Source organism: Triticum urartu, chromosome 7 (genome assembly GCF_003073215.2).
Source record: "Triticum urartu cultivar G1812 chromosome 7, Tu2.1, whole genome shotgun sequence".
NCBI classification, from domain to species: Eukaryota; Viridiplantae; Streptophyta; class Magnoliopsida; order Poales; family Poaceae; genus Triticum; species Triticum urartu.
Window position 1 is genome coordinate 540,913,646 of NC_053028.1, and position 27,930 is coordinate 540,941,575.

The 27,930-nt window shown below is 42.6% G+C and overlaps 3 protein-coding genes across 4 annotated transcripts; 1 reads left to right on the plus strand and 2 right to left on the minus strand.

Moving 5' to 3' along the window:
- Positions 1-498: 498 nt before the first annotated feature.
- Positions 499-3,787, plus strand: LOC125518634 (nudix hydrolase 15, mitochondrial-like). The gene is made up of 4 exons (XM_048683461.1): positions 499-821; positions 1,751-1,893; positions 2,731-2,850; positions 3,191-3,787. Exons 1-4 carry the CDS (start codon positions 593-595, stop codon positions 3,413-3,415), a joined length of 717 nt encoding a protein of 238 aa, XP_048539418.1. The 5' UTR covers positions 499-592; the 3' UTR covers positions 3,416-3,787.
- A 232-nt stretch (positions 3,788-4,019) lies between these two features.
- Positions 4,020-8,994, minus strand: LOC125518633. Of its 2 annotated transcripts, XR_007288042.1 has the most exons (8): positions 8,681-8,994; positions 6,422-6,640; positions 5,661-5,747; positions 5,361-5,507; positions 5,246-5,272; positions 4,644-4,739; positions 4,274-4,540; positions 4,020-4,171 (listed from the first exon to the last, which is right to left on the minus strand). XR_007288042.1 is itself a non-coding variant. In XM_048683460.1 (7 exons), exons 1-7 carry the CDS (start codon positions 8,927-8,929, stop codon positions 4,340-4,342), a joined length of 1,026 nt encoding a protein of 341 aa, XP_048539417.1. In that variant the 5' UTR covers positions 8,930-8,994; the 3' UTR covers positions 4,020-4,339. The 2 variants fall into 2 exon arrangements, 1 of the variants encoding a protein (XP_048539417.1); XM_048683460.1 differs by having other exon boundaries at positions 4,020-4,540.
- Positions 8,995-21,208: 12,214 nt separating this feature from the next.
- On the minus strand, positions 21,209-23,869 carry LOC125521441 (UPF0481 protein At3g47200-like). Its single transcript, XM_048686494.1, has 2 exons — positions 23,005-23,869; positions 21,209-22,013 (listed from the first exon to the last, which is right to left on the minus strand). The coding sequence occupies exons 1-2, from the start codon at positions 23,695-23,697 to the stop codon at positions 21,309-21,311; spliced, it is 1,398 nt and encodes a 465-aa protein (XP_048542451.1). The 5' UTR covers positions 23,698-23,869; the 3' UTR covers positions 21,209-21,308.
- Between the last annotated feature and the right edge of the window lie 4,061 nt (positions 23,870-27,930).

Here is a 27,930-nt window from a genome sequence, read left to right on the forward strand (position 1 = left end):
CCCTGGTAATTCCGCGAAGGAATGGGAGTTGGCGCCTGGAAGAAAATTGTTACAGATTTATTGGCCCACCTCCCACAAAGAAAGGAAAAAACTCCACGGAAATCCTACTTGCAGCGACATCATTTTTCCTCCAAAAAAATCGGCCAGCTCTAACTGTTTACTAATCTGCAGATGCAATGCCAAGCACGAGCACATCTCATGCAAGAGGGGCAGCCAGCAGCGTGTAGCCCATCTGATTTTGCTACGTAACAAAGTTTGATTCGTTTATCTTTCCTTCACAGACCGATGCAGATCTATTTCCCTTTTTTACTCTCTTTTTTGCCTTCACATGTTACGATTTTGTTTCAACATTTGCGTGTCCCCTTCTTTCTCCATTATTCATTAGAATTATTCCCACATATAATTCCCATCCCACACCAAACGTGGGATTAGAACTAATAGTCCACTTGCCAACCCTAATCCCTCACACAACTCCCTCTCATAAATTCCCAATCCCTCCCTTAAACAACCAAACGCGCTGCGGGTTTTTGTGAGGAAAAAAAGCAGCAAGCTCAAGCGGCCCAACACCTCCGATCTATCCCTCAAAGCTTCCATGGAGAAGGAGCCAGGCACGAGCATCGAGGCTCTCATCCGACGGCTTAGGCTCCACCAGGCGCCTCCCTCCCCTTACTCCGGCGATCCCTCCACAGCGGCGACCCCCGCCGCAGCCAACCTGTTTCAGCCGCGGAGAGCCGCCGTGCTGGTCTGCCTCTTCCACGACGCTGCCGGCGAGCTGCGTGTCCTCCTCACCAAGCGCGCTTCCTCACTCTCCACCCACTCCGGTGAGCAGCTCGCTCGCTACTTCGTGGCAGCTTTTGATCGATCCGAATCGTGGCGCCCCGGTAAAAAAATTTAGGGGAATGTCGGTGTATGCGCAAGTTGGGGTTCAGGGGCTGAAACATCCTACATTTCGCTTTCAGGTTCCATTTTACGGCCCATAGGTATCTGAATTGCTATTTCGCTTTTGTACTTCTCCGAATTTTATCAAGGGGAATTCAAGTGAAGAATTCGGCTTCTGGTTGGAAGTTGAAGTAGAATCTAGTAGAAAGCGTTGGTGTTTAGCAGCATTCAGAATTCAGATGTTTGTACTGCTGAGCCCATACGGGTTTTAATATAGTAAACTGTGTGTAACGACTGTTGTTTATCATCAATCTTAATTCATTGGCTCCCGGTTCTTCTAGCAAGCTCTTAAAAATTATTCCTTGCGAGTAGGTATGCTACCATGGTGTTCAGTTAGTTTATGCTACCATGATGTTTTGTCTCTTATTAGACCAGGTAAGTACAGTGGCCTATATTCAGAACTTGTTATGTACATGGGCTAAGCACACGTATGCTGGTCTTGAGGTTTTGGTCAGCGCGGAGCGATTTGGAGAAATCCCTTGGTATATAAAATCTGATAGTCCCTTGGTAAATATGCATTCTACATCATTCTAATTTAATAGTCGCCATTTGATACATTTTAGTGTATATGAAAATTTTCCCCCAGAAAAGGCTACAAGTTCCATAATATACTGCAAAAATCTAAAGGTTCCTACGAATACCCAATATTCTTACAAGAAAATTTAGATTTTTAACCTAGCTCTCTGTTCAGCGCTGGTTTGGCTTGTCTTAGCTTTTATATTTGAACAATCAGGTTAACAAATGGATGCCAACCCAGACACGAGCTTGATAAACCCTGTCTGATTTTGTTTTCCCCAATTGAGATTTGCAGGGGAGGTTGCATTGCCCGGAGGAAAGGCAGAGGAGGGTGATGCTGATGATGCAGCAACGGCATTAAGGGAGGCAAAGGAGGAGATTGGGCTTGATCCAGCCTTGGTCACTGTCGTCTCCTCGCTTGAGCACTTCTTGTCCAAGGTAAAATGTCTATGGGTTCTCGCTTATACCCCTACTAAAAAGATCACATCGTACAGCAGGACAGATTATTTAAGTGCATCACTGAAAGGCATGCTAGTTTTTTTCCTTCTTCTTAGACTTCGAAAAAACGCATGCATGCAGCTAAGATTTAGGATATGCTTATTACTTATAGATGTCTTGAGGGTCATGTAGCAGGCTGTTCTTTACAGTCCTCTTTTGTCGAATAGAATGTTATCTTTTTGTCCTTTTCATATCTCAAAATTAATGTCACGAGCTCTCTTGGAAAGTTGCATAGCAAGTGAAACATTAATCTGAAAGATGAAAAAATTGACTAATTTGAAATGGACCAAAAGTGTACCACAATTTAACTTGGGGCTAGGCAGCTTGTTTAGGTCGTATATGTTATCTTTTGCTTTTCAAGGTGGTGCACGTGATCATTTTTGCATTCTTAATGGTCTTGTTTAGGAATTGATTGCACTAAGGATTGCGTTACAATCTAGGCACTGTTTTTGATGTTATGTAACACATGTTGCCTTTCACCGCACTTGTCACATGCCTCTGAAGATTACTTTAATTCTGCCATTTCATTACATGACGTTTATGTGAAATATATAGAAGAAAATAATGCTAATTTATCGATGAATAATATAGAATTGAAATGCATATCACCTGCTGCAGAGGAAGCCTGGTTTTATCACTGAATTCATTGTAGTAAAATGGCTAAGACATAGGCCTTAGGCCAGGAGCTCCCTTTGTTTTGTCTCGTGCCCTCTCACCGTTTTGGTGTTTTGAAGTGATAGACTTCCATCAGATTAATATTCTCCATTTCTTTGGCAGCATCTTCTGGTAGTTGTTCCTGTTGTTGGCATACTCTCAGATATACAGGCTTTCAAACCTGTCCTTAATGTTGATGAGGTGGACGACATTTTTGATGTACCCCTAGAGATGTTCCTCAAGGTCAGTGCTATCAGTATGTTTTCACATGCTAATTAATGGGCTATATACAATCTTTATTTAGGCTTTTAGGCTATGGTACTTATGTAAGCCTGGGTTGCATGTTCATGATATTTGCAATTTACCGCGAAAATGACCAGTCAACTGGAAAGAAGTGAACCACATGAATTACCATGCTGTGTGACGTATTGTGCTACAATAATATGTATACTGAAAAATACTTAGCCATAGTAGCTAACTATGATAGATCTTACGCAGCAGTAGTGGCACAAGAAATTTCTTATTTTTTTCTTGAAATCTTAGAATGTACTGAAAGCCGTTTTCCCTTGGATCCCTTTGTCAGGATGAGCGCAGGAGATCTGAGGAGCGAGAATGGATGGGGCAGGCGTTCACACTTCACCACTTTGATTATGAGAAAGGTGACAAGACGTATGTAATCTGGGGTCTGACTGCCGGCATCTTGATTCATGCGGCTTCAGTTGTATACCAGCGGCCACCAGACTTTGCGGAGCGAAGAGTACAATTCAACCTGCCGAAGTGCTCAAAGGAGCCTTCTCCAATGCCATGATCAGGATTAGGATGCATGCTCAGTTACGTACCTGATTCAGCATACAGAGACTACATACACCACAAGAAATGGTATAGAATCTAAAAGGTTTCCAAATCATGTGCTGTTATACAATTTATTCTTCGATGCGCCATGTCCCTGCGATTTATGTGAAGCGCGACGCCCTGGTGGTTCAGCTACAACAATGATCATGCAGGACGTGCCACATCAAGCAACAGATTACGGCGCATTTGATGGTGTGCAGCTTGCCACACAGCGACTAAAAACCGAACGTTCAACAAACATATTTCATGTCTATTCTTTGCATAATAATATAGGATAAGAACATTAACATTTAGAAATTTAGAAAATGATCATTGCTCCGCTGCTTCTGTACTATGGTTGCCCCTTTGCTGTACGTTATTATTTCCCCCATCTGTTGCTCACCAATCCGAAAATGGTGAGGCTAAGAGCACAAATTTTTGCCTACTATTTTTGTCACTGCAACACAGATACCCAAATTATTGTCTACTACTATTGTTGTCACTGCAACACAGTCTACACTGAAAACACCTTAAACCATAGATAAAATGGAATTCACCACCACCATTTTGCAGTCCCATGAGAAGTAGAATTGGCGATTAACTTCAATTCAAACATTTCCGGGTGTCAACGGAACTGTACTACATTAGAATTGTTATCTGAAAATCAAGTCCAACCTCCGTTTGGTTAATGCTTTGGGGGGTTACAGCGTCGCACCGATTACCAACTGTGTTTCTGCGTTGTAGTCGAGGCCAAAAAATTGTAGACTCAGCCTCCATTGTCAAATTACAAACTGAATATACAGTACAAAGACAAATACACCACAAAGGTTTATACCGCTGCAATCTGTATGGTCCAGCACCAGTGTGCACTGTCTTCAGTGTTCAGAGTTCCCACCAGCTATCAAATATCCTCGGGGTTTATGTTCTCTTCTATGACCTCGATGCAAGATCCAACTGACCTCCCAGAAGACATTGCCTCCTTAAGCTTCGATCTAGCTTTTTCATGGCGGCGCAGGATCAGAACGATGTTTAGCACAGCCCACCTCACCTGTGAATCAGCTTTGTTCTGGGTGAATCCCAGGCTCTTGAACAGTCCATCCAGCTGTTAATGGAAGAAACACGAAAGTGCAGAGCAGATAATTAGAGGATTGGGTTACATGATGTTTTGTCAACTTAGAACGTAAGTAAACTAAATGCCGGAAAACCTTGTTAACGTCGTCTAGTCCTCCTTCGGCGTATCCATACAGAAGATACTCGGTTGCTACTCCGGCCAGTGCAATACATGAGAACTTGTTCAGCATCTGCCATTAGATCCAACTTATTGCCAGGTCAATCACAAATCTGAATTGCTATCGGGAGACAATAAATTGTGTAATACCTTGTGATTTTGTACATATCTATTCACTGAAGAAGCAGTAGTTCATGGGGTGGCAATAATTGCGCCCTTCCCAGAATATGCTAATTATGTGTTAAAATGGCAGTCAGTTTAGGTCGAAGTAAACCAAGCAGAGAGCTTTGGAATGGGGATTACTAGTTGCCTACTGTGTGTTTTTATATCAATAAAACTTATCCATATTTTCAATGATCCAACACTAGTTTAATTAGATCTCAGTTTAACTTCGGTGAAAGCATATAATCAGTATATTCATTGTGGCAGCTCTGAGTTCTGACGCCGATGCCGATTTTCAGTTGGAATTAGACCTTTATTTTTTGCCGGGATTTGAAACTAGACCATGACGAACAATGAATAACATATTACATCATTTTTGCGTGCTTTGCAAAAAAACAATAATTTAGAGACTCTCACCTTCGCAGACAATTTGCCTGTATTGATCTGAAAATGGAAATAACCATTAGACTGGTGCATACATAAGATACTTCAAAGATTATTACAATATTAAGAATTGAGTTAGAAAACTAACCTCTTCAACAAACTCAAAATCCACAAAAGCTGTCCCAGCTTGCACGTTCAGTGATCCTTGTTTCATAAGTGTATCTAAACATGTGATAGTATATTCCTTCGGAAGCACTCCAAGCAAGTATGCTATCAAGAAGTGACCAGCTTCATGCTTCACATATTCCATATATAGGATATTAATTGTTTAGAATTATGATTGCTCGCATTGTTCAAGAATGGCATATATTGAAAGTTTGTTCAAGAATGGAATAATATTGAAATTTTGTTCGAGTATGGAATATTATTGAAATTGTGGTTTGTATACCTCAATAACTCTGTTGTGGTACTTCTCGCTGAGACTGTGAGCAATTGTGTCAAGAACCAAGTTTCTCCCCCCTCCATTGTAATATATCTAGAAAGCTGTAGCCATGTAAGTTCAAGCAACAGATGGCTGACTCAAGTGATTATACCATTTCCGTGGGAAAATTTAGGACTAATGTTCTACTCCCTCTGTCTATAATGTAAGATGTTTTTTGACACTAGTGTGGTGTAAAAAAATGTCTTATATTATGGGACGGAGGGAGTACATTATTTTTATATGGATTTTTCTCTAAGTGATGGCTGCAAGTACGTATAAACTTAGCTGAATCAACCACACTTCCAAGAAACATACTAGGAAGCTATGATGTTGGATGTGTATGAATGCAAACTAATAGGACTGCTTATTCGAAATTGAACAAAAACTCAAGGTCATTGGCACCAAAGAAGCACACAACAAGATGATCAGATCGGTACTGCAGAGAATATCTATTCACTACCTTTGATAATTGAGTTTCCTCCAAGAGATGGAGATAAAAAGTTAAAGATTGTTGTTAAAAACTGCAAAAAGGTAGCCGCAAAGCACACATGGCCCAAGCATATGCTTTGAAATAACAACACCACGCGAATAGTAACAGTTCAACAGCCAGTCAGCAACAAGACATGTAACAGATGATACGCAAGGCCGAGTAGTCAAGTAAATGGTTAGCAACAAGATATGTAACTGATGATCTACAAGGCCGAGTAGTCAAGTAAATAGTAACTCACCAAATCAACAGACCACACGAATAGTAGGCCGACAAAGGTAAGCAGAGCTTGGAGTTGAGAAAGCTCAAACGCAAACGAAACAGAAAGACCTCCAAGAAGCGCGGCAATTTGGAGATTTCTCTCAATTGATCCCAAAGTCTGATCCACAGGAGATAGGAAAGAAGAAGTATCGATCCCATTTAGCTTAAGCTCATCTAGTTTATAAAGCCTTTGAGGTACCTAATAGAGATTTTGGTATAAAACAGCAGAGTTAGTATGCTACATAACATTCTAAAAAAAGGATAAAGGTAAAGCTTCACTTTCTTCCTTATCAAAATGTAGCACATTCTAACAGGTGGAAATGACACAGCACAAAGGAGCAAAGTTGAAGTGTTTGCTTGTCAAATATGTGCACTGGCACTAAAGATCAACAACAGTTTTTCCATGTAATTGTTTTGAATATAACCTTCAACATAGAAATACTTGCAGTTGCCTGCCATGCAATGGTGGAGAATATTTCGAGCATTAGTTTGGATAAATGATAGCATGAAAATATTCTTATCGTACATTCATGCAGATTGTTCACATTGGTTTATCACCATTAAAGTAACTGTAACATTTTTTAAAAAGTTGCTCCGTTTGCTAGTAAATACTAGCAAAGCTGCATTGTCGTCAGTCAATTTAGTTTAAAGTTGCATTGTTTGCTAGCCAAATATGTAGCAGACTGGCACCAGACATCATCAATAGTTTTTCCATGTAATTTGAATATACTCTACGGTGTAGAAATATTCGCAAATGCCCTCCGTACAGTGATGGGAAAAAAATCTAGATCGGACTTTATAGGCGATGGGTAGGTGGTGTGGCCACGGCCCATGGAGTTGTGGTAGTTTTCACTTGGTTTTCTGTAATAAACCTAGCCTTGTGTGGTTTCTAGGTTCGGTTTCCCTCGTAAAAATGGATCAGTTCTTTTTTTTTTTGGTATGCAGATGCAGGAGGCCCCTGCTACGTGACAAGGCTTCGGAATTTTTTCTGTAAGATTTGGAACCTCAAATTCCCATGCCCAATATCCAAATCATGGGCCGTAAAACCTCTTACTAATTCCGTCCAACAAAACAGCCCTATAGTACTCCACACATTTGTTTTAAGTTTGAAACTATCCAAAATCATGGTGGTTCTAAACTTAAAGCATATGCAACTGATCATTACGTCAACCAAACTACGAATAAACTGCACACTAAACATACTGGTAAGGTACACGTGCATTGTACGTCAGGCTTAGATAACCAAAGTATGATTAAATATTGACATATCACATTATAACAGGTAAACATGTAAATTTAGTCACATATGTATGAAGTATAAGATGCAGATTTAGTCCTTGTAATCCATCCCAGTCAAAATTAAATTTATGAAAGTACTATGAGAGTCTTGAAGAAAAGATAAAATAAAGTAAAAAATGAATGGCAATTCTTTTAGAGCCAAAAAAATACTTAGACAACTAAAATATGGAAGAATCTAAAATAAATGTGAAATGCATGTGCTTAGAGAAAAGGAATGACAATTCATTTAGAAGAAAAGAGTTAGCAGAAAGTCCGGAAGATTCTAGAACAAAAGAGAGACGTCTATGTTTTTAGTTTTGTGTATATAGTGCATTGTGCTTAACCTTAGCCATGGAGTCATCTAGATAGTACACGTGTCAAAATCTAGTGTGGTGAAGAGGATATCCAATGGCCAACAATGCTCAGATTTGCCAATTCTCTACCGCAGGATTGGCTTCATCCAACAGCCAATATTCAAAGTTACTATATCTCTACTATACTATCTAAAAAGAACCTAAGGTTCCTTTTCCTGCCGACGGACCGTGTTCTGTCCACCTTCGTCCATCCACCCCATCTTTTTTCCCCGGTTCGTAAATGAAGGTTCGATTTAATCACCATAATTACATGACCAAATGGACGTCGCACCTTCCCTTTAAAAAATTGCAATCATCATAATTATATGCCCGAGACGTTACACCTTCCCTTAAAAAATTGCAATCATCATAATTACAAGATTTGGCTCCCGTAGCAACGCACGGGCACATACCTAGTAGTGGTATAGACAAGTAAAATCATCTCTGAAAAAAATCATTAACATCTTTCACATCTATTGACTCACACCCTCTGTTCATCAGTTCATCCCCATTCTAATTCGGAGACGATCGGACGTGAACAATTGCGTTGAGAGCAAAGGCAAGACGAGGCCTCGAGGAATGATACGCAGCATCAGGAGAACACCAACCTGCCTCGCGGCGCCAAAGCACCGGAGCCCGCCGCCCTCCCCCTGCGAGCCGCGCACGAGGGACAGCGCGGCCTCGTCGTTCCCCTTCCGCAGCTCGTCGTCCACCTGCTCGAGCACCGCCCTCAGACGCGCGGCGGCCGGCTCGGAGGAGGTGTTCGCGGCGCGAGCCGGCGGCAAGCGCAGCCTGGCGGCGGTGGCGGCGGGATGCAGCTGGGTGAAGCAGCAGCAGGTCGATCCTCCCAGTATCATCTCTTCCACGCGGAGTCGAGCAGGTCCACAGACACGAAAAACGACGGATTTATGAGGAAGTGTTACGACCAACGGTTCAAGTGCTGGCTTCTACTGCACCTTTTTTTTAACAGGTGATAAGACTAGCCACAATGGGATGGAAGTAACTTCAGCAGTAACATCGAGTCTAACTCGGTAAATTTGCTTATGTGACAATAAATTAATGAGAAAAGAAGTAGTTTGAGTAACTTAGCTAGTTACTATAACATCACATGTAAAAATGCAATATAAGTCTATAACCTAATAAATGAAGCTTTGCATGACACCACACTTATGTTACTACTCATTATGAAGATAGTAATATAGTCTAGGGATATATGTATGTTACTAGCAGTGGCGGAGCTACGTCGGGACCAACCCGTGCTCCGGCCCGCCCATCTCATGTGTAACACTGCCTAATTAGCCTGACAACTGACCTGGCCCATCTCTTTTCTATGCCTTTTTCTTTGGGCTGACCCACCCAACTAATTCAATGAAGCTCCGCCACACATTACTAGTGTAGGTTACTCTTCCCTGTAGCTAGTTTAAGATGCAAGCTAAAATTTCGGTCGGTCGCCTTGCAGTCGTGCGATTGAAGGCAGCAAAGACCGCCGCTAGCCGCTCGCCACAATCATCGGATGGCCTTGCGGCTTGTCGAGTACCCGCTGTAGTGCCCCTGTGTTGACAGAAAAGCAGCTGTTGCCGTTGCCGTCACTATTGTCAGCTCATCATCCTTCCTTCAAGCTTTTCAGAAGTTTGTTGAAGCTTTCTCGTTGTTGATTGTAGCTTTTCTCAGTTTCCGTCGTCGGTCACCGCAAAAAAAAAATGGCGGTAACAAATTATGTCGCCGATGTCACGTGTTCAGCATCATCATTAATGATGTAGCAAATGGACAATGGTAGTAGCAAAAAATTTACGTTGGTTGCAGCTAAAAAAATGTCTCGCCGTAGAACCAAAGCAGCTCGTGCGCTACGGGTTGCAGCTTGTCGTGCTGCAAGTTTTAGCAATTCACAGCATGATTGAAGCAGGTCGTGACACCGATTGTAGCAAAAACCATGACGCCGGTTTTGTGTGATGTAGCAAAACGTAGTGCTGGGTGTAACAATTTGTGACGCCGGTTGAAGCATGTAGAAAAAAAAACTGCGACATCGATTATTCCTCGAAGCAACATTGCCTTGTCCTTGCCGCCCTGTGGTCACCATGCTCACCCAGTTTCAGAGAGAGAGGGGGGGGGGGGGGGGGGGGGGGGGGGGGTCAAGCTGAAGAAAGCCCCTCGTAGCAGCACCTAGGGGAGCAATGGAGGTGTGCTCTCGATGGAAAGAAAAGAGGGAAGAACGAGTGCACGAGAGAGCTCTAGAGAAAAGATAAGGAGCGTAGAAATAAGGTGGGCCTCACCTGGGCACATTACCAGTTGTTCCTCCTGAACGATGTGCTATCGCAACGCGACCGGACTAATGTTTGGTCGGCCGTCTGGAGGAAAACGTTTCCTTTTTTAAGAAGAAAAGATTGGAAAGAACTTTTGTTTTTTCGAGAGAGGTAAGAACTGATGCATATCTGAATTCCGGGATCACAGCCCAGTGAACCTTGCCACACTAACCGCATCGGAAGGTGCAAAAGCTTTATACAGCCGTGTTTTTGTGTTTTTTTTCCTTGTATAAAATTGTTCGGGGTTTAAAAACAGTTCTGAATTTAAAATAATGCTTGGGATTCCAAAACAAAAATTGAATTTCCAAAAAATATTCACGAGTTTGATTTTTTTTGAATTCAAACAATGTTCTCAGGATTGATGTTTTTTCACATATTCAAACAATGTTCGTGATTTCCCAAGATATCCACGAATTCAATAAAAATTCAAAAAATTGAACAAATGTTTGCAGATTCAAACATGTTCATGAATTTTTTAATGTTCAGAAAAATATTCATGAATTATAAAACAGTTCATCGATTCAAAATATGTTGGTTGATTCAAAAAATGTTCATCAATTCGAAAAAAAATCATGCATTACCAAAAGTGTCACCCTTTTTTTTTGACAATTCCATTTTTTTTGCAGATTCTAAAAATTGTTCACAAATTTGAAAGAATCTTCACAATTTGAAAAAAAGTGTTCGGTAATTCAAAAAATGCCAATGATTTTAAAAAGGCTTCATGAATTTGTACAAAATTTTCGTGAATTTGAAAAATGTTCATGAATACATAAAAAATATTCACAAATTTGAAAAATATCCATGATTTCAAAGTGTATTAATGATTTCAGAAAAAATGTTCAGAAATTTAGAAAAAGATGTTCAAAAAAGAAAAGGAAAACAAGTTTTAAAAAAGAAATAAAAAAGACCATAAAGATATATAAAACGAAAACGAAAAATCAAGAAAATAACAAAAAAGGCAGAAAAAACACAATAAAAGTCATAAAACCTGGTCTGAGAACGTTTTAGAACCTTCTCAAAACCAGGAAAAAGACTAGGCCGGCTAAAAAATGTATATGTGGGAGCAGGGTGAGGGGAGGGGAGGGCGGTCACTAATGATCCCTGCGCCCAATAGGATTGGCCAGCTATATGCACCAATCCTATTTACTGTGTGTTGCGTCACTGAAAAGCATTTCAACAAAGCCGCGCACACTGGTAGCTAACTGGGCCGGTTCATGTATTTTCTTTACCGGTTTCTCGTTTTTTTCCATTTCCATTTCCATTACTTTTTTCTTTATCGTTTTTTGTTTTTCCTTCTTTTTTTGTTTTTTGTTTTATCAATTTCGTTGACTTTTCACAAATTCCGTGATCTTATTTCCATATTGAAAACTTTTTCAATATTTCGTAAACTTTATATTTCTTAAATTCATGATTTATTTTCTCAAATTGCTAAACTTTCACATTACAGACTTTTTTCAAATAATTTGTGAACATTTTTTTTCAAATTCATGAGATTTTTTCATTTTTGTGAACTTTTTCCAAATTATGAAATGTCCATTTTTCTCAAATTTGTTATTTTCTTTCAGATTTCATATACTCTCTTCAAATTTCTTGAACTTTTTCTTGAATTTGTTAGTCTTTTTTCAAACTTTTTTTTTCATTTTTGAGAACTTTTTCCTTTTTGCTAAAGTCAATCCACGGTCAATGGTCAGTGGTCGTTGGTGGTCCGGTCAACAGTTGCGGGCCCACCTGTTAACCATTTTTTAAAGAAAAAAACTGAGCTGACCCATCTACTACTGCGTGAGCGCTACTTATCACGCCAAATTTGTCTCTAAGAAAAAGAAATTTAACACGCCAATTAGGAATTCTCAGCTTATAGCAAAACGGAAGCTCTCACATGGAGGATTTCTCTGTACGCTACAGTAATGTGCCAGCCCATTTGTTTGGTCACTCATGGTTGCTTAGCTGGTTCTTTAAGAAAAAAGTTCAAAACAAACCTTGAATTGATAGGCGAAAGTTAAACCAAACCCTGAACTCTTAATCCCTTAAATTAACACACCAAACTCTTTAATTCCGGTCTATTTTAAGGGAGCAACTAGTTAACGAGCGCTCCTTCGGGAGCCTCGCAACGATCAGCGTTATTTGGCGCGCTCTCAGCCATTCGCCACGTGTCGCACTCTGGACGCTCCCTCCGGACTTATTTATTTATTTATTTATTCGCACGCGTTTTCGGCTTTTTAAACGTTTTTTTTCGGGTTCTTTTGACGTTTTGGTTTTCCTCGGTCTTCCTTAGCTTTTCGATAGAAAAAAAAATTCGCGCAAAAATTTCTTTTGTTTTCTTTCGCGAAAGTCATGGTTTTTTTCCGCGAGAGGCACGGTTGTGCTTTAGCGAAAGTCACGGTTGTGCTTTTCAAAAACGAAAAAAACGCGTTTTCGGTTTTTTTTCTTTCACGAGAGTTACGGTTTTGCTTCCGCGAGAGGCACAGTTGTGCTTCCGCGAGAGGCACAGTTGTGCTTTCGCGAGAGTCACGGCCGTGCCTCTCGGAAAGGGAAAACAAAACACGTTTTATGTTTTTTTTTCTTTCGCGAGAGTCACGGTTTTGCTTTCGCGAGAGGCCGGCCCAATTCATGTTTTTTGCCCGGTTTTTTTGTCCGTTTTTTGTGAAAAAAAATTTCATCAAAACCTATCAACATGGGATCTAGTTTTGAAGATCTCGATGCGAGAATCCAATGGTGAAAATGGTTCGAGATTTGAACGCACGGTTTAAAAGATAAAACGTTTTGAATAAACGGATCTACGAAAAAAGGCTCTCAGGTTGCGATAAGTGGCGCTGCATGTGCGCCACTTGTCGCGACCTGGAAAAATGGAGTGTTCTTTGCAACGAGTACTCCTTAATTAGTGATTTCGCTATTTTAAACCTTCAAAGGACTTTGCCGGTATTTGCTGAATTGGGCCGGCCCAGTAGCGCAATCGCTCACGCGTGCGCACTAATTTGTTTTTTCTTTTATGTTGTCTTTTATTTTTTTATTTTTTACAGATGTCTAATTTTCTAAGTACCGAATGTACATTTCTAACGCACACATTAAATATTTGATAAACTTTTGATATTTTCAAATACATTATGAACATTTTAAATTAAATGTTTTCAAAACATTTTTGAACACATGGTAATATTTTCCCAAATACATGTTTTACATTTTCTTACTGACAATAAACATTTTATAAAACTACACGATCACTCTTGTACATGGTTCAACATTTTTAAATTTGCATACACTTTTTTCCAACACATGTCACGTATATTTTGTTAAGGTTATGACACATTTTTTACAACACACAAACATTTTTCTACATTGTACAAAAAGTGTTCGCATTTTAAAATTTTGTTCAGGTTTTAGAAAAAAATTATGTTTCAGAAACATTTTACAAAAAACGTGTTCGCACTTTATTTTTTTAGATTGTACAAAAAGTGTTCGTACTTTATGTCTAGTGGGCTGGCCCAGTCGTGTCCGCAGCCAACAATCTGAAACATTTTTTAAAAACATTATTTACAAAATAATTTATTAAATTCCAAAAACATTATTAAAAAACGTGACATAATTCTGAAAATCCGAAACAATTTTCATAGCATGTGAAAAACTGTTAGAATTCTGAACATTTTTTGACAAATGTGGTTTTTTTGAAATAGCGAGCAGTTTTTTAAAATGCAAATAGAATTTCAGAAATTCAAATATTAATTTAGAAAAGGAAAAATGAATTGAATTTGTGCAAAAAAATATAAAACAGGAACATGTTTTAACTTCTGAACAATTTTAGAAATGTGTGAACATTTTTTAAACTTTACAAATTCTTCTTGTGTTATAGTGGGCCGGCCCAAATTCTTGTGCGTGAGAGTAGCTGGTTATCCCGGCCGGGATTGTAGTGTTCCTGGTCTGGCAAACAGCTCTAGGGTCCAAATTAGACCGGGATTACAAGTTCAGAGTGCCAATTTTCGAGATTTAAAGTTCAGGGTTTGATTTAACTTTCGTCTACAACTTCAAGGTTTATTTTGGACCTTTTCCGTTCTTTAATTTAGTTCTCTTTCATTTTTCTTTATTTTTTATTTTTCATTTTCTTTTGCTTTTTCCTCAGGTTTCTTTATTTCTTCATCGGTCCTTCGCTTCTTCAGTATACTTCAATTTTCTATCCTTTTCATCGGTCTTCTGGGTTTTACCTCGTTAAACTTTGCAGTTTTCATTATTGTTCTCAATTTTCTTTGTTTTTTGATTTTCTTGCTTTTCAATGATTTTATTTTATTTATTATTCTATTTCTTTGTTTTTTAGTTTTCAGTTTTTGATGTCTATCTTTTTTGGTACACACTGTATATTTTCTATATGCATAAAAACATTTTATACACGTTTTACATTTGGAAACTTGTAGAAAAAAATTGTCTCCTACATCATGGCAAATTTATGAGAAAATGATCTATGGAACATGTCATTTCTGTGTAAAAATGATTGGACTGGTCGCATGGCAATTTTTGCGAAATTGTCTTCTCTAAAACATGGCAAATTTTCAAAATGTTTTGAAAAGTAGAAAACCTTTAGTTTTACCACATCATGGCAAAAAAAAATTGGTCAGCTGATTCATTGCATGGTTATGTTTTCTTAGGCCTTCAAGTTTAACCTGAATATTATGGGGCACACTCCTTATTGAACACATGGCAAATTTTTCATCTATAGCATGGCAAAAATCCTAATTTTTTCATGTGGGCATGGCAAATTCCAATTGTTGCCATCTTTTTCAAAAATCAAATCTCCTAAATTTGCGATGTGCCCATGGTGATTTACTACATTGCCATCTTTGTTAAAAAAAATCTCCTAAATTTGCTATCTACCCATTTTAAATTTCAAAAACTTGCCATGTTTTTAGAGAACAAAATCAGTAAAAAAATGACATGCGCCAATGGCAAGTCCCTAAAGTTGCCATCTTTTCAAAGAAACAAATCCCTAACGTTTCCATGCACCCGTTACAAATTCGAAAAGTTGGCATGTCTTTTTAGATAACAAAATTCGTAAAATTGTCACATGCAATTTTTATTACAGGTAGCATGCCAGCTATACTATTTAAACCATGTAAAATTTATTACCATGGTAGTTTTATTGTAGGTAGCATGGTAATTTATTATTCAGACCATGGAAATCTTATTATTTTGACAGTGTCAAATTATTAATTAGGCCATGGTAGTTTTATTGTACGCAGCATGGCAACTTTATTCTTCAGACCATGACAAATTTGTTAATTAGACCATGGTTGTTCTATTGTAGGTAGCATGACAATTTTATTACTTAGACCATGAAATTTCTATTAATTAGACCATGATAATTTTCTTTATCTTACAACTATTTGTTATTTTGGACCATGGAAAATTTGTTGGACTTACTATGGAAAATATGTTTAACATACCATGGTAAATTATTTTTTATGTACTATCAGATTTATTGACATGGCGAATTTCGACCTTCTGACGAGCACAAACTTTTTTTGCGAAACAGAATTTGCCATGTGAACACTATAATTTTTTTATAAATTTTCTATGATTTTTAGAGAAGCCAATCTTTTCTTAGTTTGCCATGTTAATCACCCATAATTTTTATCTTTTTTGCATGATCTAGATAAACATTTTTTCTGTTAAATTTGCCATTGGACCATTATATTCCAATTGTTTATAAATTATGGCATGTCAAATTTACTTTTCCAGATAACATGGCACATTTATTTGGTTATACCATTATTAATTAAAAATTAGAGGATGATAATTTTATAAAGTATATCATGGCAATTTTTATAAATTAAAGCATGGTAATTGTAAATTTCATCTGTATAAGAAATAATTTCTTTGTTGATGACAATTTTTCTTTTTGTAAACAAGCAGTTATCTAGGCCTCTGGGAAAGGGCTTCTCATTCGCTGGATTCCCGCTAAAGCGAACGCTCGGGAAAGGCGTCTCATTCGCTGGATCTTGTCTCAAAAAGAAATGAAATTGCTAGATCCCTCACTAAAGTGAATGCTCGAGAAAGAGCATCTCGTTCGGTGGATCGTTCCTCCCTAGCAAAAACAAATTGTTTGCCTGAGGGAACCTCCGAAACCGGCGTCAGTCTTTTTCTTTTGGAATATCACGCTTTATTGATCAAGAGAGGGAACCTCAATACAATCCAGGGTTACATAAAAAATAGAGTCACTAATGGACTTAGAAGATCTGGTTAGAATATGTGCCGCGACATTCGACTTACGATTTATTACATGACTAAAACGAACGGAGGAGAACGACACCGTCTCCTTGATATCATTAGCGATGATCCTGATGCCGTGATGCGTGATCAATCTGTCGATAAGCATCATTTTGCCCATGTAAAAGTTGGATTTGCGTTCGCATCACGTCGTCCATCCCTGCAGCCGCATGCGTCGCTGATCGTAGGCCGGCGACAGGAGCTAGAGTAGCCCTAGCTTTATACATCGGGGACGGCGGACGCCGGAGGAGAAGTCTCCCCTACTCCGATCTGTACGTACGTCTCACGGGAGCCTACAGTTAACCCCAAGAAGCAAATGATCATGATTAATGCAGCGGCTAACCCTAACAACAAGCCACTCGTGATGTAGGACTACTACTGTGTGCCCCGTGCCCGACAGTCCATGCCAAGACGCTGTACTATCATCGACCAGAGCAACAGGTAAACCAGTCTATCTACATGCAGCACTCGAGCAAGTTGCTATGGGGTAGGGGCTACTGCTCTTGTCACTACTCACTCGCGTTCTCGCGACGGAAGTGCGAGGGAACTTGAACCCACTCCGCTTTGAATCCGGCTAGTGGATCAAAATTGGCAGTTGGAGAAGATGAATCTATCTTTTCGCGACTAATAGTTTGATGTGACGACTCCTAGAATAAGTTCGGCACACCATGTTAGGCAGCAGCAAACAGCTCTACATGGAGCATACAGTACACCAAGTGGTAGGGTACGCGGATCCGAGAAGTGCATGGATGAACTCAGGTGCGTATGAAACCATTTTGAAAAACACATTTAAAAAAATCTGAAAAAAATTGCACGGGTACGTCTCTATGTTCTATGTGCGTGCATAAAGTTTCATTAAAAAATATATATTTTTGTGGCCTGTGCAAAAAAGACAAAAAATTATGTCGTGGAACACTATTTAAAAGCACTGAAATTTGTTTTTTTGCTGAGGCAAAACAAAAAGACATTTTTTTTCATAAAACTTTGTGCCGCGTACACACATTTGCGAACATGTATGCATGATATTTTCTTTTGAATTTTTGACATTTTAAAATATGCTTAAAATGCATTTTTTGAAAAGTGGGTGCATATGCCCATGGGTTCAGATGGTGCCCTCTCGCATGGATCCTATTGACCAACACGGGTAAGCTGATCTCCTTCCCCCCTTCCCCTCTCCTCCTCCTTCCTCACGGGCACCCGAGGGTGCGGCCGGGCAAAGCCCCGCCGTCGTCGGCGGCAGCGGGCACTCTGGGTCACCCCGCTCGAATGGGGTCCCCCCCCCCAGACCGGAGCGTGGCGCAGGGCCGGGCGTCACGACGGGTGGTTGCGGCGCTTCGGCGCTTCTGCTTCTCCGCGGCATGCGGCCGGTGGACTGGTATGCCTTGAATGCCAGGGACAGCGGCGGCACGGCCGGATCTGGGCCTGGCGGCGCGAGATGTGGGCGTCCGTCCCTACCGTGGCAGTGGCTAGTGGTGGAGGAGGGGAGGAGGCGCATCGGCGATGGTCGGGGGGGGGGGGCTGGCCAATCTCCAGGGGTTTTGGTGGTTGGACGGCGGCGCCGCCGCGGATGGGCTCCTCGGTGAGCTCTCTTTGCGATGGGTGGCGGTCCTTGGGGTTCCTCTTGCCGTTGGACGAGTCTTTGTTGATGGCCTCGCGTGGTTCAGAACCGGCCACCATGTGGGACGACATAGGGGGCTTCCGGTGGAGAGGTTGGCTGGAGGGATGGGCGGCACTGACGTGCTCGGGCCACCCGTCGTTGGCACGCGGGTGTGCCGGTCGTGGATGCGTCTGCTCCCTCACCTCTCCCTTTCCCCGACCGTGTGCGGGCGATTGCCGCTCCGGTGATGTTTCGAGGTGGGACGAATGCCGCGGTTTCGTCGGTTAAGTGTGTGTCCCCATTTGACCAAAGTCGACCTCTTTGGGATGGTCTTGAGGGTGTCTGGATGTTGGTCGGCCGCCATAGCGACGGGAGGCGTGCCGTCTGTGGGCGGAGCGTGCCTGCATGCGTCTTAGGTGCGGGCGGACAACCATGGCCGCGCGGGTGGCTTGGTTGCGGGTGGTTGTCGGAGCTAGGGTCCGATGGAGGAGTGTGCGCGCTAGGGTACATCACTTGCCCAATCCGTGTATTGGCCGACGGTGGCGGCATCCGTGGATGTCATATCCTTTCTAAAGGCTCCGTCGCGGCGTTCCCACTCATTTTTTGTCTTACACTGGGTGAAAACTTGATCTGCGTGATTGGACGGTGACGGATATCTGTGGCCGTACCCTTCTGGGAGGCACCGCTCTGGAGTCCTGGCTTTGTCGTTGTCCATTTCATCTCTCCATTTGTGGATTGTCATGATGAAGGTCTCTGATGGCTTGAAGCGGTCTTCTTCGCATATCTTTAGTTAGCTTGGTGGTCGGTGGGGTGGTGTGTCGGTGCCCGACACCTATGTACCTTGCCTTGGATGTGTGTGTAGCGTGCGGAGGTGACGTGAGTTTGTATCGGTCTCTCGGATGTAATGCGATGATGGTTGGGGAACCCTTTTTCGTCTAAAATAGGGTGGGTTAACTCCCTCTATAACTTAATATAAAATGTTTTTGAACATTGTCATGTGCTCTAAAAACGTCTTATAAAAAGTTACAAGAGTATATTTTTATGTCAAACCTTGTAAATTTTGACCATATTTATAGAGAAAATCATTAATGTCTATAATACCGAATCAATACCATTAGATTCAGCAGGTACTGTTGGTCAAAACTTGGGATGAACCCTGAACATCATCCCACACGGCTGACTTGGTTGGAAACAGCCAAACGCAATTGGCACAAACCCATGTTCATGAAGGCCTTTCTACAAGCATCTTGGAGTATATGGAAGGAGAGGAATGACAAGCTTTTCAGAAATATCAGCCCCTCCTACAATTCCTGGCTAGCTAGATTCAAAACAGATTTTGGCTTACTTCAGTATAGAGTGAAAGATAACATGAAGGATTTCATCTTCCTACTCCTAGACTCCCTACCTTGACTAGTCTTGCTTTCTAGTCTTTTCTCCCCCCAAAACCACAAAGTGGTAAGGGGTGCCCTATGTATACCTCTTGTACAATGTATTATGTAAATTTTGAAAAGTAATATATCATAGTGGGAGCCTCTCCCACTGTCACAGGTTTCAAAAAAATACCATTAGATTCGTCATGAAGTATGTTTTTAATATGGTATATGTTTGATGTTGTAAATATAGATAACTTATTCAGTAAACTTGTTCAAAGTTTGTGACCGTTGACTTTTGCGAAACCAATGCACGCTACAAGGAGTACTATTTTTATTTTCACTTTGCAGGCCACGGAGGTGAGAATCATCAGTAGGGCGAACAAGTGAAGAAAAACATCAATAACTCAAGTAGATGGAGTGGGTACATCTAGTCCATAGGTTGATGACGGCCAATTTATCGAAGGGGGACGACATTTTTCGATTGAAGTAGACTAATATTGGTATATCTTTTCCTGTAAATTCATGTACGTTGAGCGCTTTGTATGTGTCACTCTGGGAGAATATCAGGTGATACGAAGCCTGGCGTCATTGGCGGAGCTAGGCAAGATGCGTTGGGGGGGGTTGGGGGGGGGGGGGCACGGCACCTGCAGGAACCAACGTAGCTCCGCCACTACTTGGCGTGCTCCCATCATACATGCTTCCGAGAGCCCATGGATCTGAGATTCAACTGTCGCATATTGAGCTTCTGCATGATTGTGAAAATGTTCGCCGAAATCTGATATTTACGCACAAGTCCACATTCTTGGCCCTTGGCCATTGGATCTCAGGTGCAAGGCTCTCGAGAGCCCGTATCATGGGAGCACTGGATGCCTCGTATCACCTGAAACTTTCACGTGTCACTCTATCTCTTCGGGTGTCATCCAATGAGCAGTCGAACTAGCCCACCGTATGCCTTGGGAACACAATGCGGTAGAAAGACTGAACCATGATCATTGAATGCAATTTAAACCACTTCAATGATCATATTTAGGGTATATTGAAGTCAAGTGACCAAGATGAGTTTTTTTGCAGGGACGAAGATGAGTTTAGGTCATGGGTTGTGTGTGTGTGTGTGTGTGTGTGTGTATTTCACTCGATCCATAGTGCCTTTGTTATCATGGCATATACTTTCTCCATCAGAAATAACTAAAACCACATCCCGTAGTGCCTTTGTTGTCGTGGCGTATACTTGTATACTTCCTCCGTAGAGAAATAAAACCTACGTCAGTTATTCCCGAACTAAATGTGTACTCTCTCCGTTTCTAAATATAAACCTTTTTAGAGATTCTAATACTGACTACATACGGAGCAAAATGAATGAATCTAAACTATATTTATATACATCCGTATATAATGTTTATTGAAATCTTTAAAAAAGCTTATATTTAAAAACAAAGTACAAAGCCGCGTCAATTAATTTGGATCAAAGGGAGTAATATATTTTCTTTATGAGCAGCGGATAGGAGCTCAGCCTTTTCATACGAAAGACAGAAAATTGGCCAGTGGCCTGCATATGGCCACAGTTTATGCGACAAAGTACTCATAAACAAACCAGGCAGAGAGACTCCATGAACCAAGTAGGACAAAGCGTATGCATTAATCAATATTAGAAAAATTACAGTGTACATTCAAGTGGTACTAAGTGTTACCCGCAAAAAGAAAGAAAAAAGTGGTAGTACTAAGTGTTAGAGTAAAAAGGCAAAACGGTATACACAGTCTGCAAGAGGGTGGCCACGAGCAGGACGACGGCGGCGACGAGGGATATGAACACCCAGGGGTTCCTCAGGTACCTCTGAAAGAAGTTGGCCCGCCACCTGTTCCACCTCATCCGGCAATGGGCCTTGACCCGCCGCTGCACGTCGTGGAGCCTGCTGGACGGGCTCATCACCCCGCCCTTGTTCAGCGTGTTGTTGAGCAGCTTGGCCACCTCCTCGTCGCTGCCCAGCCCGCACTCGATGATGTTCTTGGACCGCAGCAGCGCCACGTCCTTGGCGGAGCTGATGATGTTGTCCATGAAGATCACGTACGCCGTCACGTCGTTGCCGGCGCCCGGGTGGAGCCTCTCGAACGCCATCAGGTTCAGGAACTTCTTCTCCGTCCGGTCGTCCACCCTGATCGCCGGCATGCTCAGCACGCCGTGCTCGAAGTGGACGTCCAGGAGGCTGTCGGTGTCGCTCACCTTGAAGTGGATCCCGGCCTCGTAGATCTCCATCGCCGACGGCATCACGTACGCCGTCGACCCGGTGCGCTCCTGGTGGTCGCCGTGGGTGAGGCTCGTGTACAGGATGTCGAGCGGGTGGAGGCCGAGGTGGTTGATGCCCACCAGGTGCCGCCGCCATGGGCAGAGAGAGTCCAGCACCAACCTGCTCACTCCTGAAGCATTCTATAGCAATCAGTTAGAACTAACATGGTTGCCTCGGTCTCCATTGACCATATATTTTCAATAAAGATTCACAGGTTCAATGTATATACTAGTTATCCCACCTCGAGGCCGGCTGTACTGTTATTATTTTTTTTTCCCGATGAATACATGAATTTTCAACTTCTTAGAGCAAACATGCTGGCATTCCTATAAGCACTGAAAAAACAACTAGCCAAACTTAAAAAAAAGGGATAACCCCCGGTCTCTTCATCTGAGAGATGCACGCAGCCATACAACTCGCCAAACTGGAATATGAATTTAACAGAACTGGTTTCTAAGTCAGTGTACTACGCACTAGTTAGTGTTTAAAATCAAGCTTGATGTACGGAAAACTCGCTGAGAAATGATAACAATCTAATCACAAAAGCGTCTTGTAAAATCGGCTAGAAAATTTAACTCGACAGGCAGTTATTTTCATTTCGTTCAGTCAATTGTTCTTACTGAAACTTTGTCATTTGCCTCCCCTTATTCACTCTATCCATCAGTGTGCGAGCTCGATGCCATAGGCATCGTCGCTTGAGGTGTAGTGGAGGCTGGCGCGTGGCGGAGCCGCCGTCGACGCTCCAACAGCAGCCGGGTGTCACTTTCACACGAAGTTTGCCGACAATCTATCATGTCTCTTTCATCTGTCGCCGTCGAGGTCGGCATGCAAGAACACTAGCTCAGCCATGCCTTGTACGCCAATTAAACTGAAGCCGGCGCCAATTCAGTGAAGCCAACCACTGAATCCAATTAAAATGGAGATATTATCTCCCCGCAAAAAAAAGGCAGATGGTATCTGCAATGTACTCCTAAATCTATTACTGAAGTGATTATTGCCGGTTTGAATCTGGCCGATCGTAATTGATTGATAAACTACGGGCCCGGGGGAATTAAAGGGGGTGGGTTAGAGACCGAATGAGCGTTGAAAATTTATGGATCGATGAGATAAAGTGTAGTAGTAGCACGGTACCTGATATCTGTCATGGTCCATGACAACGAGGAGCCTCTGGAGGAGGAGCAGCGGCAGCTGGTTCTCCACGACGACCATGTCGGACTGGATGTAGTTCCAGAGGTAGAGGTAGCCGTACTTGCTGAAGACGGGGTCGTTGGGCGCGTAGTCCTCGTGCACCTTCCCCCGCAGCGCGTCCATCCGCATGGCCTCCACCAGGAAGCATCCGTCGGTGACCATGAGCTCCACGAAGCGCTCCCGGTTGTCGGCGCCGCGCCACTCGTCGCCGAGGTCCTTGTAGGCGTCGAGCAGCTGCGTGGCCACCTCGGCGACGGCGGCCACGAACTCCCGCAGCGGCTTCCCGGAGCGCTTGACGAGGTGCACGACGGCGCGGCGCTTGTGCTCCTCCATGGGGAGCAGCTCCGGGTCGCCGTGGTGGAAGGGCCCCAGCGAGACCAGCTCCGGCTGGTACGCCTTGCTGTTGTGCAGGTTCTTGATCCGCTCCGGGACGCGGTAGACGGAGTGGCGCTTCCAGCGCGCCATCTCCACCGCCGGGTCGACGTTCATGTCGCCGATCGTCTTCTCCATCTCCACCACCCAGCTGCCGCCGCCGCCGCCGCCGGTGCTCAGAGTGAAGGCCAAAGCCGCATCCGCCGCCTCCACCCTCGGGTACTCGACCTTGTTCAGGCCCAAGGACAAGGTTGCCTCCCCCATTAATCACGCGCGGTCGTCTGTGGGTCTGGAATGCATGGCGCTCGGCTCGGCTTCGCTGGCTTTGAAAGGTCCGACGGAACGGGGGGCCAGCGGCCAACTTGCACGTACCGCAATCAGCAGTGGCCGGACGGCGACGTGGTGATGCCCAGCCGAGTCGACTGACGGGAACGCGCAACTTGGCTGCGCCCCGTGCACCGATGTCTCTGGACTCATCCTGGCCACAAGTTGCTCGCTTGCACGGGCCCCGCCACACGCCCCTTTCTGCATTGCTCCCAACCTTCGTGTGTGAACCATGTATGGTATCGGCGGGAAAGCAGGCCCGATCACTGTGACAGCAGCAGAGCATATGCTAAATCGCTAATGCTGGTGGCCACCAATAATATAGCCGGCGACGTGTTGGTGTTGAGGCTTGGCCGACTGTTGCTACATCAAAAGCAGATACTGCTCTACAGGAGAGACTGTTTTTACCTTTGGTCCATTCAACTTTTTTTCAGATGAGACCCTATCGTTTGCAACAACTCCATTGCCTCAACAGCTCACTTTCATCATCTGTGACTGTGTCACACGGACAGATCACGGTCTCCCCGTCGTTCTCCCTCTGTATCCTGCAGCCCTGTCCACCAACACCAAGCATCCGATGCGTGGACGGCGAGGCGAGATCTGGCGGCGAGGCGAGGCGAGGCACTGCTCAGCGTATGACTTGCTAGGCTCCACCGGCGTCTGCTCTTTTCTGCGTTATACTAATCCGTAGGGGTCCAACCAGACCACCACCATCCGCCCATGTCCCCACTAGTTTAATCTCTCCAGGTCCTCGGGCCCGCCCTAACACTAGATGACGGAGCTCCCACCCAGGATACGCTCCCGACGCGAAAACTGGTTTGGCATGGACGAGTCACGTATGATTTATGTGTTTTGGGGGAAAGTGACCACGTCTACGGCACTAACTATCGAATTCGAATAAAGCATCAACAATGGCATAAAGCATCATCATTGACTTTGACAGCCACACTACCTCTAGTAACAAAGTTTTGGATCCACCGGCGCCATTTATTGAGGAAATCTTTCATTCTCACGGCTTGTTGAAAGAATGATCATTTGACCTTAGCATAAGCCTTTTCAAAGCCAATCTCCAAAATTACTCCATTCATGTGTTTTCGGATGCATCTCGTGAACAATCTCATGTAGGATTACTACTCTGTCGAGTATATTTCTTCCTTGTATGAAAGTTGTTTTAGATGGTTGGATGGCATGGTTAGCCAACCGTGTTGAGCCAATTAGTATCCACGGCCCGCGCTAACATGACGGAGCTCCCATCCACGATACGCTCCCGATTCGAAAACTGGTTTGATATGGACGAGTCACGTATGGTTTTATGTGTTTTGGGGGAAGTGACTACGTCTGTGGCACTCCCTTTCGAATTCGAATAAAGCATAACAATTGGAACTTAAGTTCTGCATTGTTTTTCTTCAGAAAGTGTTGGGCAATCATCAAGGTGTATGGCATGGTTGTGTTTCAAAAGATTTATCATCTGGGGAGGGAAAATTTCACTGAGATTAACCAAGCACTCGTTGCACTCCTGCCCAAGAAGGGTGGCGCCACCGAGCTCAACCACTTTAGGCCTATAAGTCTAATGCACTCTATTTCCAAGAAAATTTCTACGTTAGTGTTAATGCCCACACGTATGGCACGAAGCAACATGGTCCAAACGCCTCCATTATTATCCATTTTGCCACGTCAAAACAGATGACATCATTGAGGATCTTTTTGGTTTTCGGCTTAAAAATATTTTATCTCCTAATTAAAAAATTCAATTAAAAAAATTTGTTTTCATCATTAAATCCGTCTCGATGAGATCTTTAAAACTAGATCACATGTTGATATGTTTCGACGAATTTTTTGGCCAAAAGTTGCCATGATGTTTACACTATAGTTCCCATAGTGTTTATACTAAAGTTGCCATGACATGTTTTATCTATTTTTTCTTCTAGATTTAGAGCTACCGTTGTATTTTCAACTACTTTTTACGACAATTTTTAGTAATTAACCACGGGAAATTTAATGCATGGATCATGGCAATTTTTAGTAATCCATCATGGCAAATTTAGTTTATAGATCATGGCAATTTTAGTATTTTGATCATGGCAATTCGAGTACTTTGACCATGGAAATTATTTTTTATGAACCATGGCAAATTTAAGTGCATGTAGTAATTCACCATGGCAATTTTAGTTTATGGTTCATGCCAAGTCTAGTTTCTTAATTCCCCGTTTTATAATATGTCAAAATTTACTTTTAAAGATAGAAGAAAAAATAGCTGAAACATATCATGGCAACTTCAGTATAAACACCATGCCAATTCATGTGCAATATACATGGTAACTTTTAACCCCAAAAAAGTCGTCGAAATATATTGATATGAGATCTAGTTTCGAAGATCTCGTCGCGATGAATTTAATGGTGAAAACGGATCTTCAATCGGACTTTTCATTTAAGAGATTAAACAGTGTAAAAATTGGAAATCCAAAAAGATTCCCACATGCATGCATGCGGTGACGTGGCGCAAGTGTGTTATAGGGCGTGTGGACGGGTGTTGCTCCCACCACATGTGTAGACGTTATCAGCGTCCAATTTCTAAGGTGATGTCCATGAGGTTAGCTGCGGTAATTGGCGAAGTCATTTCCCCGGTTCAAAGTGCATTTCAGAAGACCAAATATATCCATAATAATTTCATCTATGTTCAAGGCTGCGTCCGATATTTTCATAGGAATGAGAAACTGGCCCTGCTGCTCAAATTAGATATAGCCAAAGCCTTCAATTCGATATGCTGGGAATGTATTTTAGAGATGTCGCAGGCCCTGGGCTTCAGCACACGTTGGAGAGACCGGATAGCAATGCTACCGTCCACAGCCTCATTTTCATGCTTGCTAAACGGAGTAGATGGGCAGAAATTCAAATATTGCAGAGGGCTCGGACCGGGACCCAATTTTGCCCCTGTTGTTCATATTGGCGATCAACCCCCTTCACCACTTGTTGGCCAGGGCAACCGACAATGGCAAGCTCAAAACACTGCCTGGCAGAGATATCAGGATGAGGACTACTTTATATGCAGATGACATGGTGATCTTCGCAAACCCAACAAGAGAGGAAGTGCAAGCACTAATGAATATATTGCAGCTGTTTGGACAGGCAACATGGCTCCTGCTCAACATAGAAAAAAGTTTAGTGGCACTGATCAAGTGTGAAGACGTAGATTTGCAAGACGCGTTGGCCAGTTTTGGTGGAAAGATCGTTGGTTTCCCAATTACTTGGGATTACCAATCACAACATCGCGACTACGCCTAGCTGCAGTTCGTGTTGGGTCGCATTAAAGCTTGCTTGGCTGGTTGGAAAGGGATGTTGTTATCAATGGCGGGCCGAAGGGTTCTGGTGCGTGCTCTTCGCGCTTACAACCTTTGTAATGACCGTGCTCCGCATGCCGAAGAAGTTCATTAAGGAGATTGATAAGTAACACTGGCGTTTCCCCTGGGTGCACGACGTGGAGCTCTCCGATAGATAGTGCAAGGTGAGCTGGAAATCTGTGTGCTCACTGCTAGAAAAGGGTGGTCTTGGCATCCCCGATTTGATCAAATTTGGGTGAGCACCACGACCTCGATGGTTGTGGCTGGCTTGGCAAGCTCCCCTGTGTGCATGGTGAAGGAAATATGCCCTACAGGCAATAATAAAGTTGTTATTTATATTTCCTTATATCATGATAAATATTTATTATTCATGCTATAATTGTATTAACCGGAAATTTAATACATGTGTGAATACATAGACAAACAGAGTGTCACTAGTATGCCTCTACTTGACTAGCTCGTTGAATCAATGATGGTTATGTTTCCTAACCATAGACATGAGTTGTCATTTGATTAATGGGATCACATCATTAGAGAATGATGTGATTGACTTGACCCATCCGTGAGCTTAGCACGATGATCGTTTAGTTTGTTGCTATTACTTTCTCCATAACTTATACATGTTCCTATGACTATGAGATCATGCAACTCCCGAATACCGTAGGAACACTTAGTGTGCTATCAAATGTCACAACGTAACTGGGTGACTATAAAGATGCTCTACAGGTGTCTCCGATGGTGTTTGTTGAGTTGGCATAGATTGAGATTAGGATTTGTCACTCCGAGTATCGAAGAGGTATCTCTGGGCCCTCTCGGTAATGTACATCACTATAAG